Below are 15,406 nucleotides of genomic sequence, written 5' to 3' on the forward strand. Positions count from 1 at the left end.
TTACAACAAGGTTGTCACAAAGCAGCTTTACAGAAAAAAAACAGGTCCACGCCTCTTATGAGCATCACCACAGTGAAGCCAATTTTGTGGTGACTACAGTGGTAAGGAAAAACTCCCTTTAAGAGGAAGAAACCTTAGAAGGGACCAAGGCTCAGTCCGAGGAACCCAACCCCCGTGGGTCGACCCGCACAGAAGAAACAGGACAGAAACAAGAACAACAGTACAAAGAGAGTGCAAAAAGATGGCTGGAACGCTGGAACCACGAATGGGGCACCTCCAGACAGGCCAACGGGGCATCTCGACACATGTGAGAGAGATAGAGAGAGAGAACGGAGTGGGAGGGAAGAAAGATAGGTTAGAAGGGTTGTGTTAATCTCTGTTGAGCGGGACAGGGCCGATTCCAGAGTGCTGCAAACACGAATCGGCACCTCCAGACAGGCCAACCGAACATCTCGACGCATGCGAGAGAGACAGAGAGAGAGAACAGAGTGGGAGGGAAGAAAAAGAGCAGTAGTTATGTACCCCGGGGTCGGGGTTTGGTGTAGGCTGGGGTGGAGCTTAGAGTACAAGAGCCAGCCATTCAGAGGGAGGTCTCACCTGTACTCACTACTAGCCACCCTTGTAGCTCAAGTCTGTGTGTAGAGGTGTGTGTGTGTGTGTGTGTGTGTGTGGAGTTCCAGCCTCGTGGCTGTTACTGAAACCTACTTGTGTAATAATAATAAAAATATAAATAAATCTTTATGCATATTTTATTGCCTTTTCTTTGTGTTTGTCCAGTGTTTTATTTCTTTATGTCCTGTCGTTTAATAAACTCGCTTCTTGCACCTGTTCGTGGTCCATCACGTTAGTAAGCGTCGGCCCACCCACACAGACCTTAACCACGGAGCCCACGTAAAGCCGAAATCCTCCATCACCGTCTAGCAGCTGCGTTTTGGGGTGAGAAGGAAAAGTGTGCTTGTGATTGTTCACTGAACCGTTACATGCGTGATATTGCTTGTACTAAAGATTAAGAGACCCTTATTAGTCCCACAGTGGGGAAATTCCACCTCTGCAATATCACCAATCCGTGCAGTGAAACACCACACACACACTAGTGAGCGCACACACTAGGGGTCAGTAAGCACACTCGCCCGGAGCGGTGGGCAGCCCTATCCACGGCGCCCAGGGAGCAGTTGGGGGTTAGGTGTCTTGCTCAAGGGCACCTCAGGCATGTGCTGTCGGCTCAGAGGATTGAGCCAGGACTGGTTCCCTAACCTCCAGCCCACGACTGCCCAAAATAACAGTTAATTAAGACTAACACGTGTTTGACACGTCGGAGCTCTGTAATGGATTCAGAGCACTGCATCACTGTCTCGGCTGAAGTGTCTGACAGTATGACTCATTTCTGCTGTCAGCGCCGTATGCAGAGTGGCTTGTGCTGTATTGTTTCAGGACAGACGAGGGGGATGTTAGGTTTGGCTTTGACTGACGTGGGTCTCAGTTTGCTCCATAGCGGCTCAGGATGCAGATACTGGTAACAGGTACCAGTGTGTTTACTCATACTCACAGAAATGCATTGATACCATCACCTGATACCCCTTAACTGGCTTCAGTCTAGTGCAGCGAAATGAGATTTTTTGATTAAAAAAATAATAATTTGATACAAATAACTACCAACATGTTTTCATTTTCTGTTTTTAAAGGTGGTGCGATGCATATTCCAGAGCAGGGGTCGCAACCCAAATGTTAAGAAGAGCCAAACCACCTTGTGAGCCACGACGCTTTACGTTCATTTATCTAAGTAATGTTTTATCATGCTGGCTGTAACCGTGTCTCAGTGTGTGCTGGCGTGCTAGTATAGGCTAAAAATATAACATAAACGAAAACTCAGGCTCACTTTTCTCTGTTTTCAGCTTCAGCTCAGCTACAGCCACTTTTCTCGCATCTCCAGCAGGAAACTTTTCCACAAAAGTAGAACCGTTTTTTTTTGTTGTAAAATGTCTCTCAACGTTCGGTTTTCACGAGGCTGAAGTCGTTTGTCGTTCTCCAGCTTCTTGTTAGAATTTTCCCGTTCCACCTTAAATGGTGCCTGAGGTGCCAGAATGTAACTGCTGCACCATTTAAGGTGGAACCGGATAATCTGAACGAGAAGCGACTTCAGCCTCGTGACTTTTTAGAGTTTCTCAGTTTCTCACTGCAGATTAATCGTATCAGGAAACCAGCTGGAGTGACTATAAACACTGATGAGTCCATTTGTCTCCAAATTATCGATGTCCGTCTTAAATCTCTCTCTTTGCCGTTTCGTAGCTGCTAGCTGGGCGAGACTGTCGTCTGTGTTGCTATGGTGACCAGCCGTCTGCGCTGATCTTCAGGGTTAAAGGGTGAATCAGCAGTTCTACATTAACTCCAGCGTTTAAGACCATTTACTGTTAAACTGTGTTGAAGGATCAGCAGAGCTTTATTTTACTGTAGAGGAGGATTGTTTTATTATTACCTACTGATCTGATTCAGCTGTGGAGCCACAAGGGGGCGGTAAAAGAGCCGTAAGTTGCCGACCCCTGAGCTAGTGTGTCAGGATACTGTGATGCGTATGATCTTTCTGCTGCATCACCACTCGCAGTTTGTGCCAGTTCGGGGTTTTAAGGTTTGCGTCCAGAGTTTATATCATTATTGACTTTCATTGGCAGAATTAGCTTTTTTTCAAACTCAGCAGAGTTTTGCCCTACTTAGGCAGAGCGTGTGTGTGTGTGTGTATGTGTGTGTGAGCATGTCGGAGGAGCTGAAGCTGGAGATGCAGAGCTGTTTAAATGGAAGGAGGTCAGCATCATCATAAAGGCTTTCATCATCATCATCAACCTGGGAGAGCCTGGTGCTGTGGGTGATGCTGTTGGAGGGTGTGAAGCGTCCAGCGGAGAGCATCACTGTACTGTGTGTGTTTGTTTTAGTTCAGTGGTTCTCCAGATGGTCCTCAGGGACCCCCAGTCTGCATTTTGGCTCTAACCCTATGTGTTGTGAGGTAGGTGGGAGCAAAAATGTGGACTGGGGGTCGGGGGGTGGGGGGGGGGGGGGGCTGAGGACCCGTTTGAGAACTGTGGCTTTAAGGGAGGGCTCACACTATACCACCTTCTATTTCCAGTGGTTCACACTGCATGTTTTTTGAATGCTCTTCTTGCGGAGAGTCTGTCTGTTGCTTAGCGACAGCAGCATTTTAACTGTCAATCAGGGGCCGGATTCACGGAAGTGTCTTAGGAAAGAAAATCTCCTTAAATTCATTCATTCCTAAGAAAAAATGTTACTCTTCAAGTAACTTCTTCAGAGTTGTCTTATTTCTTTTGCTTAGCTATTTTTTCGTAAGAATAGTTCTTAGAACAAGCGGTATTCTTATATAATGTTCACCTTCTATTATGTTCTTAAGTGTTTTCGTAACCTTACGACAGACTCGGGCAAAAAGAGGCATCTAAATGTATCTCCTCCTGCTCATCCTCGCCTCTTGCTTTCTGCCCTCACCCCACAGTTATCATATTTTCCGAGGAGGATTTTTTTCCTGTTGGCTGTTTCTTCCTTCCTCACCTCCAGACCTCGTTTGATAAAATTTCTTAAACACTTGCTTTGATGTTTTTCCTCAATTTTGCTGAATTTGCTCAAAATGTATGTTGCGACGTTTATGGTATGGAGTAAAATGCTACATAGCCTGTATCAGAAGACAATGAAGGTTTTATTAAGAAAATCTGAAGAAAATAATGCAGAATATTTGAACATTTTTTCACGAACTTCTTATGAACCTTCAGCAGTGCTTGCTGTCATTCGGACAGGCAGAAAGCTCGGGCCCTCTCATTAGCAAGTGTGAATGAAGTAGTGAACTAAATGAAGCAGTTTCTTTCTGCTTATATTGATGCGTAAATTCAGTTCAGCCGTCACTGAAGGGCGTCACTGAAGGCCGTCACTGAAGGCCCGCCTTCCTTTCGCTCTAACTGGTGAAGATGCACTCGTAACGTGGGCTACTCGCCTGCCTCGAGTTGTAATTTGAAACTCAAGGCGCGAAACCAGTCCACAAAGTTCGCCTCTTCCCCTGAAAACAACGGAAAAAAAGTCGAACAGAAACACAGGCATCCAGTGTGGACTGTTCCTTTTTAAAACAAGGTTCTTAAAGGGTTCTTTAGTAAAGAAAATGGTTCTATATAGAGCCACGAACATTCAAAAAACCCTTTGCATGGTGAAATGGGTTTTGAGACTGATGAAGAATATGTTGTTTATGGTTCTGTATGGCACCAAAAAGGGTTCTACTATTGTTATGATGTCAAGCTTGTATCAATAGAAGAACGTTTTTTGGTACTATATTGAATTTAGAGCCATCAGCCAACTGTGGAATTAGACCTCCACATTTAACCCATCCATCACACACACACACACACACACACACACACACACACACACACACACACTAGGGGGCAGTGAGCACACTTGCCCGGAGCGGTGGGCATCCACTGCACCCGGGGAGCAGTTGGGGGTTAGGTGTCTTGCTCAAGGACACCTCAGTCATGGACTGTCAGCCGAGGGGATTGAACCAGCAACCATCCGGTCACAGGGCTGGTTCCCTGACCTCCAGCCCCCGACTTCCCCCATTGACCCATTTACAAAAAAAAAATCTGCACGTTCTCCATCCATCTGAAGAACCATTTCACCATGCAAAGGTGAATGGTTCTATATAGAACCATTTTCTTTACTAAAGAACCCTTGAAGAACCATCTTTTTAAAGACTGATGGAGAATGTGTTGTATATGTTTCTATATAGAACCTTTTTGAAAATGGTCCTACATAGTACCAAAGCTTGACCTCGTAACATTAACAGAACCCCTTTTTTGGTTGTATTTCTATATTCTCCATCAGTCTGAAGAACCATTTCATCATGCAAACAGAACCATTTATCATACAAAGGGTTCTTTGAATGTACATGGATCTATATGCAACCATTTTCTTTACTAAAGAACCCTCGAAGAACCATCTTTTTTCAGTATTGACAGACAATGTGTTGTAGATGGTTCTATACAGAACCTTTTTGAAACCTGAGAACCTTTTATGTAGCACCAAAAAGAGTTTTCCTATTGTTGCAAGCTTGGCATCAGAACAATAACAGACCCTTTTTTGGTTGTATGCATGTGTCCTCCATCAGCCCGAAGACCCATTTCGCCCGTGAACCATTCAGGCGTCAACTTGGTCTACATAGAACTCATGGTACGTTTACTAAAGCACCCTTGAAGAACCATCTTTTTTAAGAGGGTAGTATTGCAGGAGACATCAAAGGCGCTTATTTGTCTGTTGTGCAGTTCAGGTCATGGACAGGAGGTGGCGCAGTCTTCCAGTCCACACACACTGCCCTAGCCTGCTCTAGATCCCTACTCTGTCCAGGCCAGGGCGCTCTTATCCAGCGTCCTGTGGGATCAGAGCCGGAGTGCCACCACCCCCCCCCACCAAAACCCGCATCCCGCCACATACAGCCCCCCCACTGACGCAACTGAAATAGTATGTGCTGAGCTGGTTGAGCTGATATGGGTCTGATAGATGTCCAGGTGTTGCTGGTGGAGGGAGGTCTTGGGGGTATGTTGGGTGGACAAATTGTGTTTGTTTGTTTGTTTGTTTGTTTATTTATTTAAATCTCCAAGCTCGCTGCGGTGGAAGAGGCCGGTTCCCGGGTCCTACATTTGGTAGGCAATGCCAGGCAGCCAGTAATCAGCTAAGTAGCCTAATCCTCCTTGCAGGCTAAAGTCTTGCTTGACCTCCAGCTATATACGGCCCTGTGGCTAACAGCATTAAACCATAACCCCGAGCTCCTCTACCCACAATGCCCTGCCCCTTCCTTCGGCGGCTCGGCTGCTCTCGGCCGACTTCGATTTCTGGAATCAGCAGGAAAGTCTGCGTGCGTGTTTATGTGTGTGTGTGTGTGTGTGAGTGTGTGTGTGTGTCCCGGCTGGCGAGGAGCCTGGGCGTGAGTGTGTGCGGGAGGGAAAAGAGGAAAGCTTAGACCTGCAATGACCACAAGCAGCAGCTGGACGTGACCCGGCAGACGGAGATTTGGGCTGGATGAAGCGGCGCGGTCAGGACTCCCGCGCTCGCAGCCCAGATGTGCAGCTCCTCACTGACAGGTGTGTGTGCTCCCGTGAGGTCAGTGCTGATACGCGGGGAGGGGGGTGGGGGGGAGGCTTTCAGTGTAGGCATCCCTAAGGAGCTGCGGTCATGCCTGTTTAGGAGGAGGTTTTATGACCGGTGTTTTTGGGGATTATGTTTTCTGAGCGTCCTCTTTGCGCTCGCAGGGAACCTTGTTTATCCGTGTTTATGAAGAGGAGTCACTGCCTTATTTGCAGTTATTTGCAAAACATATGAAGCCGCACTTGCCGCTGAATCGTAGTCATTATTGGCAGGAATAACAGGAATGTCCTATTTTTATCCCGCAGCCCTGCTCGTGCTAGACTTTCCGTCCTGCTTTGACTAAAAGCCCTCAGAGCTGGGCTGAGATGACGTTCGTGTTTTTGCTGATGTCAGGAAAAAAGAATGAATGAGATCCAATCCTGTAAAAACTCCGCCGGCACCGTGATGCTGTTAGCTGTGGATGTCTTCCTGTGGAATAGATGGTTCTATATGGTGAACTGGTTCTTTCAGTTGATGGAGCATGTGTTAGAAGAACCCTTTTCGGAGGTATATAGAACCATATGCAGCATATTCCCCTTCTATCTGAAGAACCATTTCACCAGGCAAAGACCTGTTTTAGCTTGCACGTTTCTTTGAGTATTCATGGTTCTAATAAACCTTTGCCTTTACTTAAGAACCCTTAGAGAACCATCGTTTTAAGAGAGTAAGGTGACTGAGTAGTTTACTTTTAGCTCATTGTCTTAAGCAAAGGGGTTCGTTTAAAAATGCACACTGAAAGAAGATGCTTCTCCAAGCGTTCTTTAGTGAAGAACATGGTTCTGTGTAGAACCATGAACACTCGAGGAAGCTTTTGCGTGATTAAATGGTCATTTGCATTGTGAAATGGTTGTATATATGTATACACACACTGGTCAGGCGTAACATCCTGACCACCTCCTTGTTTCTACGCTCATTGTCCATCTGATCAGCTCCACTGACTGTATAGCTGCACTCTGTAGTTCTACAGTTACAGACTGTAGTCCATCTGTTTCTCTAATACTCTGTTACCCTGTTCTTCAGTGGTCAGGACCCCCATGGACCCTCACAGAGCAGGTACTGTTTGGGTGGTGGGTCATTCTCAGCACTGCAGTAACACTGACGTGGTGGTGGTGTGTTAGTGTGTGTTGCGCTGGTGCGAGTGGATCAGGCGTTTAAACACCTCAGTGTCGCTGCTGGACTGAGAACCAATAATATCCAGCCAGCAGCGTCCTGTGACCACTGATGAAGGACTAGAGGATGACCAACACAAACTGTGCAGCAGCAGATGAGCTGTCGTCTCTGACTTTACATCTACAAGGTGGACCGACAAGGTAGGAGAGTCTAATAGAGTGGACAGTGAGTGGACACAGTGTTTAAAGACTCCAGCAGCACTGCTGTGTCTGATCCACTCGCACCAGCACAACACCCACTAACACGCTACCACCACGTCAGCATCACTGCAGTGCTGAGAATGACCCACCACCTGAATGGTACCTGCTCTGTGATGGTCCATGGGGGTCCTGACCACTGAAGAACAGGGTAACAGAGTATCAGAGAAACAGATGGACTACAGTCTGGAACTGTAGAACTACAGAGAGCAGCTATACAGTAAGTGGAGCTGATAAAAGGCATATTTGTCATGTATTAATAAACACATAAATTTGATTTCCCTCTTTTTTGCACTGACACTTGTTGTTTAACGCTGGCCTGTTTGGACTGAGGCCTTGAGATTTTGCCATTTCTTGATGTGTGAATTTGCCACATTGTTCGTATGTGTTAGTTCTGTGTCGTCAACTCGGCTGAAAATGTAATAGATGCTGGTTTCTCATCTTAATCTTTGGACCAAAACAAAGGCCTGAGATTCACTTCTGTGCCTCTCAGACTCTCAGTAATGTGGTCACTGAAAATAAAGCAGTGGTTTGGGGCTTAACGTGGCCCAATATCTGATTTATGTGCAATATATGTGAACGATTACAGGAAAGTAATGCTCTGTAATGCATTGGGGGATTAAATTTGGATCCAATATTTAGAGCACTGGTTCTCCCTAATCTGAGGCATTTTAATTGATCAGGCGTCTCGGCGGGGGTCTGGTAGGCCCTTGACAGGCTCGGAGTTTGGGAGATTTCGTGGTGGTGGGATCAGGAGGTGAAGGAGATTACGAGGGATCTGCGTGCTGTGAATTGTTGTGGAAATGAGACATTAATGAGCGGTGCCGCTGTGATGCGCCGTATTAATCAGGGAATATTTTAATCTCTGTAGCGGAGATCAACACCAGCACCTCAGGGTCAGTTTGCGATGCTTTCTTCAGAACAGGTGCCAGATTTAGCCGTTCTTATAGGTGAGTCAACTTAGTTCAAACATTAGCCGGCTCGGCACTTCAGTGACGGGTCACACCGCCTCGCTGCCGTCACTCCTGCCACATCCATATCAGAGCACAGACACCAGCTGGCAGACGACTGGGTTTCCCTGTGTTATCGTAGTAGTTTAAGGGATGAACCACAAGATATCGTTGCTGTCGGAAGAAAACCTTGTATGTCCATTTTTGGCATTTTTCAGTTTTTGACATGATTTGGAAGTATGTGTTACTCTTTACATTGTTTGTACATTTTATGATGAATGGCCTAACAGAAATGACCCAAAATGACATGGGAAAAATTCTGGTTCCATTGACTTACATTGAAAGTGAAGTGTGTTTTTTTCTTCTCCTGTAAAGTTACTGTTTTGGAGATACACGGTTTTCTTCCGACAGCAGCGATATCACCACTAGAACAAACAGAGTCCCTTTTAGCTACGTTTAAACTGGAATCAGCGTTTATTTGTCTTGTTTGATCTACAGTAACATCAGTTCACCGTGCTGTGTGAGTGACCAGCAGCTAAAAACAGCTAGGCTGGAAAGATAGCGCTCTCCTGCTCTCCCGCTCTCCCGCTCTCCAATGCCTCACAGCTTCCTCAGTTTACTTTCGTCTAAATCAGCGCTGTAACTCACATCAACACACTTCTTCCTTTCACTTTCGTTGCTCGGGAATTCACCAATACTAAAATATGACTGAGCGCTGTAACAGTGCCTTAGATGTGAGTATCTTCCTCTCCATTTCTTGTTCTCTCTTTTCTTGCTTCTCTCTCTCTCCCTCTCTCTCTCTTTTTTCATCCAGCAGGGCAGGAGACCAGCAACATCTGTTCAGTAGAGATTGAGTTAGGCCCGCGAGACAAGTTGTGGTACTAGAGAGAGAGAGCGAGAGAGAGCGAGAGAGAGCGAGAGAGAGCGAGAGACAGAGAGAGAGAGAGAGAGGGAGGGAGTGTCTGGCTCACTCTCTCTAAAAGCCGCTGTGTCAGAGGCTCTCTCTCTAACTTGCTGTGACACTATGGTCATCCTGAATCAGCCCTCAGCCTGGTCCCACTGTCTGCTCAGGCCTGTGGGTCAGCCACCAGGGACCCGGGGCCTGGAAGGTTCGGTGTGATTGAAAGCGCCCAGAGCTGCTTCACTTCTGCAGCCCAGACAGGCTGGAAGGGCTGAGCGGAGCTCTGAACACCACTGATGGGAGTCTGTTTAGACAAGGCAGCCCTAAAGTCAAACGGGTGCGCGTTATGTGCCAAGCGGTTCGCTGCTGGACGGTGTTAAGTGTTTTACACTGCGTGTCCTCGAGCACGGCTGAGACTCGCACTGAGAGGAGTTCTTCACAAAGAGTGGAATGAACCCTTAGATAGCAAAAGCATGTCTAGATATGTGTTTGTATTTAGAAACAGGAGAAAAGTACAGACTCGAATCTTTCAGTGCAGAACAGAAATGAAGTAAACTGAATGAAATAAAGATTCTGTGCAGATGCATTTCTCGCTTTGTGTCACATTACATTAAAAACATTTGTGAAGGTCAGTGAAAATCTTTGGCGCATATTAGACAGTAATATATGCACAATATGCACAATTATATGCATATTATATGCAATTATATGTATAGTTGTACACATTTTTAAATGTGCAATTAGTGAATCTGAGATAAATGAGATGCAGGGTACACAGGAGATAGAATATATATATATATATATATATGTTAACTTTACAGGAGAAGGAAAAACCTACTTTACGTTTAATGTAAGTCAATGGAACCAGAATTTTTTCAGAGTAATTTTGGGCTGTTTCTTTTGCTCCAATCATCATGAAATTTACTAGTAATGTAAAGAGTAACAAGCTTTCCAATTATGCCAAAAACTGAAAAACGACAAAAGTGGAGATATGATATATATGTATAATATATACATGTAAATGTTCCCTCAGAGGTTCTGCAGTGGTTCTAAGGTCTGATTGTGGAGCTTAAATCAGGTCCTCCAGGTGAAAAGTTGGTATTTGTTTATTTTCATAACCGAATGTTTTAAAACAGAGCAGTAGAGTAAAAGCCTGGAGGCGAGGCGAGGCGGGGTGTGTGGAGTCAGTCCAGCTTAGAACAGATCATTTCAGTGGATTATGGTTCAGTTATGCTCCCTGACTAAAGGTACAGAGATGGAGCCTTGAGGGTCCCACCCCAGTGATGGTTTAGTATTTTTATTATTGAGAGTGTGGATGTAATTTATTATGTAAATAGTTATATGTTTAATGATTTATTTATATAATTGCTTTTAAACACGATTTCAGAATGACTGCTATCTGTAGACGTCTCTGGGTTAAATAAACAGCGCATCTGTCCTGCTTCGCTCTCTGGTGCCACCATGTTCACATATCATAAACATCCATCTTCAACATTTTAATATTTTTTCTGGTTGTTTTTCGTAGGAAACGAAGCCCGTCAGCATCCAGGGATCCAAACGCAGTGTACAACCAAAGGGAGGGGGTTGGAGGACTGCAGCATGCGCCGGCGGACCCTGGCATGCCTCGTTCTCCGTCCGACTACGGACGAGACCCGGCCCGCTCTCCTCGGGGCTCCAGGATGTACGAGGACCCTCGCTGGCACTCTCAGGACCAGCACCTGGACGCCCAGCTAGATGACTATGAGCTCCAGCGGCGTCGGGAGCAGGAGGAGGAGTACCAGGCCCGTTACCGCAGTGACCCCAACCTTGCACGGTACCCGGTCAAACCACAGCCCTATGAAGAGCAAATGCGTATCCATGCCCAGGTGTCCCGGGCGAGGCACGAACGCCGCCACAGCGACGTTTCCCTCGCTTACACAGAGGTGGACGAGCCTCTACACGGCCTCGGAGGGAGGCAGTCTCGACCGCCGCTTCTTGGAGGCCCGGGACCACGTTCCTACTCAGTAGACAGGAGTTCGCCAGGACCACGGACATCTAATCATAGCCCTCCGACGCCCCATCGCAGTCCCGTGCTTGGCGAGCCAGCCAGGAGGCCGGTTCCCCAGCCACACCACCTGGATCCCAGCTCAGCCCTCCACAGGAGTAAGGCAGGACGGGAGAAGATGGACGGCATGCTGAGAAACGACTCGCTTAGCTCCGATCAGTCGGAGTCCGTCAGGCCGCCCAGGCCGCACCGCAGCCGTCACCGCACGGGCAAGCTCAGGGCCATGGGCAGCTTTAGCAGCTCTGAGGAGGAGCTGGCAACCACACCCGAGTACACCAGCTGCGAGGACGTGGAGCTGGAGAGCGAGTCCATCAGCGAGAAAGGTGAGAGTCGCCGCTCAGGAGTGGTGGAATTATCAGACATGTAAACAGTAGTGACGTATTTTCTGGGGAACGAAGCCAAATTTAATCCTCTGGTTGTGATATTACCACGGATCAGGTCTTTGAGCCACCTTTGGGTTTTTCCATTTGTGGTTCCAGCAATAATTTGATGGAAGATGAGGATTATTTTTGACAAAAAAAACTTGCTCTTCGTACTGAGGAAGACACTTTTGATGAAAGGACTAGCAGTTTGATGATTGGCAGCTTGTTCATTTTAGGCCAAAGACATAAATATAAATACATGAAAGTGAGGAAACATAAATGTCAGAAGGAGGGAAGGTGTCCCCAAACTTTTGACACACAGCCTACACTCATAAAAAAGATATGTAAGGGTTCCTCAGTGAAGGCCTCAGATCTATTTGGAACAATGAGTTGTTTATAGTTCCACGCGCAGGCTTAAATTGTTCTTTGCATGCGCGTCGATTATATGGTTCTATATATAATGGTTCTGAAAACGGTTCTATAGAGCACCAGCATATTCATCAATGGTTACAAACTTGGCGTTGTAACAATAGCAGAACCCGTTTTGGTCGTATACAGAACCATGTACAACACATTCTGCATCCGTCTGAACCATGTCACCATGCAGAGCTATTTAAGCATGCAAATGGTTCTATGTAGAAACTATGGTTCTGAATAGAACCGTTGCCTTTATTAAAGAGCCCTTAAAGAGTCTCTAAGTGTTCATATTCAATGAACATCAAGATATTCATTGGGCCTCATTCTCCAACCGTTCTTAAGAAGAAATTTCTTCCCACTTACGCAGTTTTAACGAAGATTTCACGAGAATGGGTTCTTACTTGGGATTTGTTCTTAGGTAAGAAGAGGATCTAGACACACTCACGAGCACAGAGGTGTGAGCAGGTTTAACACAGTTAAGGAGCACATTGGAGATCTAGGCCTGAAGTTGATGCAGCACCAGTTGAAGGTCCACTATAGATCAGTGGTCACTTAATAAGAACATGGCCTTATGCTTTCATTTAAAACCTCTGTAACCCTAAGTGAGCCGTGTAAAATCTCTTCAGGAGAATGTTTGCGTGAAATGTAGACTAAATAATTGTAAAATTGGGTTTTACAGCCTAAGAGAGCGCGAGAAGAGCGGAGGAACAGGTGAAGAGACGCGCCGGGATGCTGAAGACAGAGGAGACAGACAAATAAGAGGCGATATCATGTTTATAGTGTTTATAAAGTTGATCCAGACGTCAAACACTCTCCGTACAGTTTCAGCTCTGCGGCCAGCTTGCAGTGAAATATTTCTCCAGCTGCGCCTAAAAGCCCAAACCAGGTCCAGTCAGTTCAGCTCCGTGTGTGTCGTGATGATCTGAGGAGTTCTGGGAGTTTGAGTTCTTATTCGTAGCCCAAACCCGTTACGCTGTTGTTCTCTCTTTGCCCTGTCGTCTAGTGTGAGCGCCCTCACGACTAAAAGACAAGAAACTCTGCCGACAGGTTTGCGATGCTCTCAGGTCGCCTAAAGCAGAACAGTAAGAGGTTCTGTTCATTAAGGGACTGAAGGGATAGATGTTATTGATGAATCAGTGCCCTCCCCGCAGAGATTTGTCTCAGCTCTCTGACAAATGACCGCCGCAGACGTTCAGAGGAAACGTGAAAGACCCTCCTGGTGGTTCAGCCGTGTGCGTGTTTTCAGCCGTTGTGATTTTTGTGATGTTTAAAATACCGTTTTTACTATTCGCTCGTGTCCTTTCACTCAGGAGGAACATTGAAATCTAAGCCCCTGCGTCACTCCCATTAGAGCACGTGATGGGATTTGTTTGGTCGTCTAATAATTGGTAGCGGTGGCTCTACACTCCTTACTCAGAGCAACTCAAAGCTTGTGAGGCTCTGGCGATTCCATGTGACAGTCGGTTTAAAGTCCAGGCGCCCCGGGTGGCGAGCCGGGCAGCTAACTCAGCTCTCAGTTCCGTTTATAACGAGAAGAAACCAGAGTGCTGGCCAGACGGCCCAGATGTGTGACTGTTATTAATCTGAAACATCTGTTATTATTGTGGAATATCGTTCTCGTTGCTTTGAAAGCAGTCATGATTTTTTTATCATGCACGTGTTTCCGTCCATCAGTGTTCTCGCACTACAATACCCAGCATGCAATGTTCACTCATCATGGAACTCATGGCTATTCTGCCTTGTGCTGTGATCTGAATTTCACTGTAATTAAGATTAAGATTAAGTGACCCTTATTAGTCCCACAACGGGGAAATGTCACCTCCGCATTTAACCCATCCGTGAAGTGAAACACCACATACACACTAGTGAGCACACACACACTAGGGGGCAGTGAGCACACTTGCCCGGAGCGGTGGGCAGCCCAATCCGCAGTTCTCATAAAGTTGTCATAGTTGTTATCTTGGATCTCCGTGTTCTATAGAAGTCCAGAGAGGCCATGAGTTAATTATCCTTGTCTTGAGATAAAGATAATTAAGTCATGATCTCAAGATAATAATCCCAAAAATGATAATTACCTCATGGCGTCTCTGAACTTCTGTAGAATACAGCAGTTGTTACAAAAGTTGACAAAAGTTGTCATAGCTTTTATCTTGAGATCTTGGATCACACCTTAATTGTCTTGTTATCTCAAGATAACAACTTAACCGTCTTGTGATGTCAAGATGACATAGTTGTTGTCTAGACATCAGAACTTATTTCACTGTGATCTTATTCTACACTGTGATTCTGTATTCTACATAAGTCCAGAGAGGCAATGAGGTAATTATCATTTTTGGGATTTATATCTGGAGATCATGACTTAATTATCTTGTGATCTCAGGATAAAATTGGTTACAAAGGTTGTCATAGTGGTTATGTTGAAATCTTGACATCACAACTTAATTGTCTTGTGATCTCAGGATAACAACTTAATAATGTTGTGATCTTAAGATAACAGTTGTTATCTTGAGATCACATCTTAATTATCTTGTGATCTCAAGATAAACATTGTTACAAAAGTTGTCATAAAGTTGTCGTAGTTGTTATCTTGCACTTCTGTATTCTACAGAAGTCCAGAGAGGCAATGAGGTAATTATCATTTTTGGGATTTATATCTGGAGATCATGACTTAATTATCTTGTGATCTCAGGATAAAATTGGTTACAAAGGTTGTCATAGTGGTTATGTTGAAATCTTGACATCACAACTTAATTGTCTTGTGATCTCAGGATAACAACTTAATAATGTTGTGATCTTAAGATAACAGTTGTTATCTTGAGATCACATCTTAATTATCTTGTGATCTCAAGATAAACATTGTTACAAAAGTTGTCATAAAGTTGTCGTAGTTGTTATCTTGCACTTCTGTATTCTACAGAAGTCCAGAGAGGCAGTGAGGTAATGATCATTTTCAGGATTGTTATCTTGAGATCATGACTTAATTATCTTGTGATGTGAAGATAACAGTTGTTACAAAAGTTGTCATAGTTTTTATTTTGAGATCACAACTAAATTGTCTTGTGATCTCAGGATAGTTATTATCTTGAGATCTTAACATGACATAATTGTTATCTTGAGATTGAAACTTAAATCACTGTGATCTTAAGATAACATAGTTGTTATCCTGAGATAACTAAGTTGTGCTCTCAAAATAACATAGTTGG

General features: G+C 45.2%; 1 protein-coding gene across 6 annotated transcripts in view; it reads left to right on the forward strand.

The window, feature by feature from the left end:
• The window catches only part of rims2b (regulating synaptic membrane exocytosis 2b), a 250,923-nt gene that overhangs the window by 74,911 nt on the left and 160,606 nt on the right, over window positions 1–15,406 (forward strand). For all 6 annotated transcript variants that reach the window (XM_037535353.1, XM_037535354.1, XM_037535355.1 and 3 more), the window contains exon 6: window positions 10,906–11,747. In XM_037535353.1, coding sequence (XP_037391250.1) covers window positions 10,906–11,747 — 842 coding nt within the window. The remainder of the gene's footprint in view (window positions 1–10,905; window positions 11,748–15,406) is intronic.

Source organism: Pygocentrus nattereri, chromosome 27 (assembly GCF_015220715.1).
Source record: "Pygocentrus nattereri isolate fPygNat1 chromosome 27, fPygNat1.pri, whole genome shotgun sequence".
Classification (NCBI taxonomy): domain Eukaryota; kingdom Metazoa; phylum Chordata; class Actinopteri; order Characiformes; family Serrasalmidae; genus Pygocentrus; species Pygocentrus nattereri.